The following is a 7,194-nucleotide window of genomic DNA, read 5'->3' on the forward strand; positions in this document are numbered from 1 at the left end:
GGTGAATCCCGTTCCCGGCAGTGCGCCCGGGCAGTGCCCCGGGCTCTCCGGTGAGTCCCGTTCCCGGCAGTGCCCCCGGGCTCTCCGGTGAGTCCCGTTCCCGGCAGTGCCCCCGGGCAGTGCCCCGGGCTCTCCGGTGAGTCCCGTTCCCGGCAGTGCCCCTGGGCAGTGCCCCCGGGCTCTCCGGTGAGTCCCGTTCCCGGCAGTGCCCCCGGGCAGTGCCCCGGGCTCTCCGGTGAGTCCCGTTCCCGGCAGTGCCCCTGGGCAGTGCCCCCGGGCTCTCCGGTGAACCCTGTTCCTGGCAGTGCCCCGGGCTCTCCGGTGAGTCCCGTTCCCGGCAGTGCCCCCGGGCAGTGCCCCGGGCTCTCCGGTGAGTCCCGTTCCCGGCAGTGCCCCCAGGCAGGGACCGCAGCTCTGCGGTGCCAGGGCCGTGCAGGGCACTGGTGCTGATGGTGTCCTGGGGCTGGTCAGGTAAAGGAGGAGTAACGTGGCAGTTTCATCACCCGGCACACCAGGAGAGGCGTACCGGACTTTTGGTGCACGTAAAGATGAATATTGTGCCAACCGGATCTTACTGGAAAGAAGTCATTACGCTCCCTGTTGAATAATGCCAGTGGCTCTGGCGTCCCGGAGCGGTGTTTGTTGGTGTTTCGTCGGTGTGCCCGTCAGTCCCACAGGGGAGCAGTGCCAGGGGCGGAGGCTGTCCCGAGTGTGCGGGGCCAGCCCCGCCCTGCCTCGGGGTGTCCCCGCCACCCGCGTCCCTGAGCGCCGCCATCGCCCCTGCCCGGCCTCGCACCGTGACGTCACTTCTGAGGCCGGGGCCGCCATCTTTAGTGCGGGCACCGCGCCGTCTGAGAAAGGCGCGGAGGGCGCTCTGCCGGCGCGCCCCGCCCTTCTACTGCCCCTACCCAAAATGGCGGCTCCCGCTTCAGCTGCTGGAGGAGGGCGGTGCCGGCGCCTGCGCGCTGTGCGAGGCGGACCCGTGGTGCGGGCCTGCGGTGCCGGGGATGGCGGACGGCAGTGCGGGAGGGGAGCCCACACCGCCGGGGCCCCCCGCGGGGCTCTCGGCGTCCCAGCGCCGCGCAGAGCTGCGCCGGAGAAAGCTGCTAATGAACTCGGAGGAGCGCATCAACCGCATCATGGGCTTCCACCGGCCCGCGGCGGGCAAGGGTGAGCCCCGTGGCGGGTGCGGTGGGGCTGTGAGGGCTCCGCGGCTGCGGTGACGCCTCGGCCTCTCCGGCCGTGACCGCTACCCGCGGTTGAGCAGGAGCGGCTGGTTGCCCGCAGGGACAGGGCCGCCCGGCTCCCCGGTCCCTCATAGGGATGCCTCAAGCAGCACGACCTGCCTGAGAGCCGCCCATACAATCCACGTGCCCTCAGAAAGGTCGGCACTCGGGCCCTAGATAGCGAGCATCCAAGCTGTCGTTTCACTGCAAGTAGTTTTTTTTTTAGTTGAAGAAACGATGAGCCTCCCCCATGTTTTTAGTTAGTAGCTGCTGGCTTTCGTAGCTGGCTTTTTATAGCAAAGTCATTTCACATTTGGATAGTGACATAGATGTTTGTGGTTGTTATGCAGAATTTTCTTGCAGAACCATATCCTAGGTAGTTCAGTTATATCTCTGTGCATCTGTGCGTTCTTCAAATGGGCTGTCTTGTCAGAAAGGAGTTCTCAGATTTCGGTTTACAAGGATGCCCATGAGCTGTGAATCAGTCTGACACTGGAAAGTACTCCTCAAGTGTCAGCTCTTGCTTTGTGCTAGGTCCAGACCGTTCTTGATTTACCTTTTGTTCTCTGCCATCACCTCCATCTCTGTAAGATGGGTCTTCAGGCTTGGTACAGAGCAGGTTAACACTGCTCTGCCTCTGACACTAGACAGGCAGCTAAAGTGCTTAAAGTGCTTCTGTTTGCTTATTTGTGAGGTATTCGTGCTCTTCTGGTTGATTCACTTTCTGCAAATCTTGGTCTTTTTTTTCTAATGTCAGTCCATGTATTTGGATCTTTCTGCTTGTGTGTGCAGTGCTGTTCCTTAAGGAAATTCTGTGTTTGTAATATCTCCATTGCTTCAGTTTCTGACCTGCATTGCACTGCCTTATGTCTTGTGTCTGCTCCATGAAGAGTGCCCTCTTTAATCATAAATTTGTCTTTTCTCTTGGGAAGCAGAGACCCAGGATCCTGACCCAGTACAGCTGAAGTGTTGAAGTGTTGTTCCACGTACACGGCGTGCATAACTCTGTTTTTATTTTTCTTCCTTAGATGACGAAAGTCACACAGAACTAAAGCTTCAGCACGAGCAAGATAAATCAAACTCCCTCCCCATTCCTTCAGTTTCCAAGCGGGTTGTGCTTGGCGATTCCATGTGCAATGTGACAGGCTCCAGCGACCACGCAGGCGGCATGGCAGAGCTCAGAGGGGACAAGGACCTGTTTGCCAAAGCCCCAGAGCTGGTCCCCGAGGGCACAGGGGAGCTGCGGCAGCGTCACAGGGCAGAGCTGTCCTCCGAGGCCGCGGCACGGCCACCCAGACACGGCTTGGAGCAGTACCTGTCCAGGTTTGATGAGGCTCTGAAGCTGAGGAACCAGCTGATGAGCGAGAAGCCGAGCCAGGAGAACAGCAGCGCGGCGGAGGAGTTTGACTCTTTCCGCATTTTCAGATTGGTGGGGTGCGCTCTGCTCGCCGTCGCGGTCAGGGCCTTTGTGTGCAAGTACCTGGTGAGTTCAGGGACATGCCCAGCAATCCTGCTGGGGTGTGCTGCTTGCTGCAAATTATTGGGAAATATATGGGCCTGATTGGTAATGACCAAGGTGGGAATTTCAAGCACTCTTTACATTTCCAAAAATTGTGTAAAACCTAAAAAAAATCACTGAATTCTCTAAGATTAGTCTGCTACCAACACAGCCACTATGTAACCACTGAGAGCAGCACATTTGGTCTGTTGTGGTTCAGGAGCAGATGCACTGGAATAGTTGTGGCAGCTTAAATCCCCTGCAAGTTTATTCCCATCTTGGTGAGCATATGAGTCAGCTGCTCCTCTAGTTCAGGGTCTACAAAAGAATAATAGAGTAAGAATGGAGTTCTCATCTGTGGAAGTGTCCAAGGCCAGGCTGGATGGAGCCTGAAGCAACCTGGTCTTGTGGAAAATATCCCTGGCCATGGGTTTGGAATGAGATGTGTTTTCAGGTCACTTAAAAGCCAAGTAATTCTGTGATTGTAAGAATAATAGTTGTACCAAGATAAGTAGATCCTGCTCATTTATCATCCTGGGAAAAGTAGTTCCTCAGTACTCCCACTGCCAGCCAGAACAACAGCACAGAGGTGTGATGCAGGTACAGCCATCCAGCTCCTGCATCCCTGGGCTCAGTTTTACAAACTGGGCTCTGTTCTACACCCTGCTGTTCTCTTCTGCCATTTCAGTTCTGAAGTCTCAAAGAATAGAGGGCAGAACCTTATTTTTGGCATATAACTTGTGTACTTAAATTTCTAGTGTTCAAGAAGAACTTTGCTCTGTTCCACAAATTAATTTTTACCTACTACTTTTCTTCTATGCTTTGGAAGGATTAAATCTTTGTGTTTCTAAGCTATTCTGACCAAGTTAATTTTTATATATTCTTTTCTTTTCCTTCAGTCGATATTTGCACCATTTCTTACTCTACAACTTGCTTACATGGGGCTGTCCAAGTACTTTCCAAAGGTAATTTTTTTTCCAGAATTAGATTAATTTGAAGTGTTTTCAATTTAGACTTGTGTTTAGATTGTATTGTTTTAGGACCAATGCATGTGAAGTATTCTTGCCTTGTTTTAAACTGTAGAGTTGAATGACCAGCACTGATAGTTTTTACTAGTTTTTAATCTTTCCAGATTTAGTCCAGGATCTTTTTTAAAGTTGCAGTGAAAACATGGACTTGCAGCTTGTGTAGCTGTAGCCTAATTAAAAGTGTCTGACCAGGAAATCCAGGTAGTTCTTCAAGAAACTTGCTTTTCTTCTAGACCCTGCTCTTCCATGGTTATTATTTGCTTTGCTAATAATATGCAAATTATGCAGCTGTTCTGCATATAATATCTGACGAAATCTGGGAGAGTGTTTGCTAAAAAAATGAGGCAGAATGTTGAGTTTTAAGGGCTCTGCATTCCACTGCTGGTATTGGTTTGAATGGCAGCTTGAAATGAGACATTTATCTGTGTGTGAAACTTGCTGCTTATTAGCAAGATTTGCTATACTACTTGCTTTATATATTTACAACAGGTAATTGTTCCTGAAGCATTTGTTAGGTTGATGATTTTGTCAGGTCTGCGGGGCAGAGTGGAATTGAATGATGTTCAATCCATAGTTAAAAGGGAAAATTTGCATTTTAAAAGGAATAATAAATTACTTGTAGAAAATCAGAATAAATCAGCAGTTGTTTTGTAGTTAAGTATATCATAATAGTCATTCTAAACTGATGTGTCACAACACAAAACAGTAAGTTTAGCCTTAGATTTGCACCAGCTCATCTGCTACATCATCTTGATCTTGTTTCTGGTGTACTTAAAATCCACTCTTCAGTTTCAGAATTCAGGAGGTGGCTGCTTTCCACAGCTTGCTTTTGCTGCAGTTAGACGTGGGTGGGTGAGGTCAATCCTTTTGTTAACCTACATTTTTCTCCCATGAAACACAGAAATATTCTTGAAAGCCTAATTTAGATTGGATTCAATTAAAATATCTAGCAAGTGTCATCAAATTATTAGAATTTTCAGTCACTGTCACTTTTTCCTGCCTGTCAGACTTGCATTGTTGGGATTCCTCATCTTAAGGATGGAACAGCTTTCAAAAGGTTTTGGAGCATTTCTGAGTTCAGAGGATAAAACTGCCAAATTAAGTTGTTCTAAAACAGAAACAGTTGGTTTTCAAGTCTAAATAATTTTACTGTTAGAAATCTTAACAGTATTTATGGGATTTTGAGCAACCTGGTCTAGTGGAAGGTGTCTCTGCCCGTAACAGGGGATTGGAAGGAAATGAGCATTAAGGTCCCATCCAACTCAAACCATTCTGGGATTCTGGTTTTTTGCTGAATAGTGTGCTGAGATTAATCCAGTTCTGACAGTGGAGATGCCAGGCTTGGCTTCTTACACCTGGATTTCCCTTCTCTAGGCATGTTCCTACTCCTGCAGGAGCAGCTGCCAGCCTCACAGCTCAGCCTGCTGGGAGGAGTAGTGTGAAGGAGGCAGAATATCAGGATGAATTTGATCTGCTGTTAACCAGCCTCTCACTGGTAGATCCATCTCAGCAGGATCTGTGTCTGGGATAAGGGCTGTGACTCCTGGAGTGTGTCTGGACAGAATCCATAAATTGGCACAACATTGATGACACATAAAGCAGAATTGGATTAGGAGAACTAACGTGATACTGTTTTTTCTTTCCCTTCTAGTGTGAGAAGAAGGTGAAAACGACAGTACTGACTGCTGCTCTTCTCCTCTCTGGAATCCCTGCAGAAGTGATCAGTCGCTCCATGGACACCTACAGCAAAATGGGAGATGTTTTCACAGACCTTTGTGTCTATTTCTTTACTTTTATCTTTTGCCATGAACTTACTTTGGTTTTTGGCTCTGAAGCACCATGACAGTTGTAGAATTCCACACAGTAGCTACACTAAAGCTTTCTGGACTGTGTTCCTTTTAACATTTGACTGTGCAGGCAGGTCTAAACCTTCATGGAAATTCTTACCTTTGGAATGCTTGAAAGGGGCCTTAATTCCAGTCATTTTGGGAAAGGGAGAGCAGGGTCCCTGACTGCCAGTTGTGTTGGTTCAGTTTATTTAAATCCTGTGTCTGCATATTACAAATGTGAAGGTTAGGATGCAAGTGACAGTGGATGATTTATTTGTTTTAGTTAGATGATGCCCTTCCCAGCCTCCTTCGTAAACATTGACAAAGCTGCCTTTGTTCTTTTCAGTGAGAACAGGAAGAGAATTCCCTTCAGCAGAACCATATATATGTGTATATCCTGTATGACTATAGCTAACAAGACCTGCTCATTTTGTGGTGGTCCCATTTTTTAAAGAAAGCTCTAAAGAAAAGAAATCCCTGTATTCTCTTCAAATGTTCAAGTTCAGAATGTTGAACCAAGTAGCTGCTTCTGGAGAATGTTGATGGTGAAACTTGCCACTTTGTTGTCCTTGCCTTGCCATTCATTATTTGTTGTGATTGTGATTAATTTAATTTGATGATTGTTGTGGAAAAGAGCTAGGCAAAACCAACAGCAAGAAGGTCCTGGTGCTTATAAAGGTCATTAATCAAACACTAAGAAGAAAGAGAACTAATCACATCTGTTTGTGAGTTTCCAGCAACCTAATCCTAGTGCAGCTCACACCTGTGCTTTTTGATACTTTTTTTAATATTAACACTTATCTCATGAGAGTTTTACATATTGGCACCCAATCTGCAGTATCAAATCTTTGCTCTAGTGTTTGTAAAACTTACCAGGGAAACCGTTTTGTTTTCAAAAACAAAAACTTAGTTTTCTCTTAGGAATTTTGCACAGTGAGAGGAAGTGTCATTCCAAATAGTCAACTTGAACACTACTGATAAGTCTCTGAAAATCTCTATTGAAGCTAAATTTGATAGTGTTTTCAGCTTGTAGTTTTCTGTTTAAAATCTGGACTTTCAGGTAGTGTAGGCTGTTGCCTATTTTTAGTATTGGTAAACTACATATTTAACTTGGTATTTTTCTGTAGAAGGTTTTTTTAGGGAGCAGATATATTTAATTGTACTTCTGTAAATGGCCCAGCTGTCAGCTGGTTATTCTCTGTTAATGCTTCCTCCTGTAATTTTAGTGATGCATTTCTGACTTTTAAATGAGATACATGTTTGTGGCCTCAATACAAGAACTTTATGTTTTGATTTGACCATTTTCATGGGTTTTTTTAAATTGGTTCTGTTACAGTGAGTATTATATTACAGATGTACAGGGCTGGGTTGCAGAAAATTCTGACTTAGGTCTATTAGCACAGATATTGATTCAGCAGCTTTAAATTTATTTATATTAGATAGTCATTTCAGAAAATTGAAATTACAGTAATTTAAGATAAGGCTGAAATATGTAAATAATGAGTTTGCTCAAAAATTACTTATTCTGATTCTCTATTTATATGCCCAAATGTAATACAAATAAATTGGAAAAAATCCCTCTACCAGTACCTGCAAAAAGCTATGAATTTTTA

The 7,194-nt window shown here is 46.4% G+C and overlaps 1 protein-coding gene across 1 annotated transcript; it reads left to right on the forward strand.

Moving 5' to 3' along the window:
- The first annotated feature begins 1,005 nt into the window (after window positions 1-1,005).
- On the forward strand, window positions 1,006-7,180 carry CAMLG (calcium modulating ligand). The gene is made up of 4 exons (XM_059483827.1): window positions 1,006-1,170; window positions 2,255-2,709; window positions 3,624-3,689; window positions 5,404-7,180. Exons 1-4 carry the CDS (start codon window positions 1,008-1,010, stop codon window positions 5,593-5,595), a joined length of 876 nt encoding a protein of 291 aa, XP_059339810.1. The 5' UTR covers window positions 1,006-1,007; the 3' UTR covers window positions 5,596-7,180.
- The last annotated feature ends 14 nt before the right edge of the window (window positions 7,181-7,194 follow it).

Source organism: Ammospiza nelsoni, chromosome 16, assembly GCF_027579445.1.
Source record: "Ammospiza nelsoni isolate bAmmNel1 chromosome 16, bAmmNel1.pri, whole genome shotgun sequence".
In the NCBI taxonomy this organism is placed as follows: domain Eukaryota; kingdom Metazoa; phylum Chordata; class Aves; order Passeriformes; family Passerellidae; genus Ammospiza; species Ammospiza nelsoni.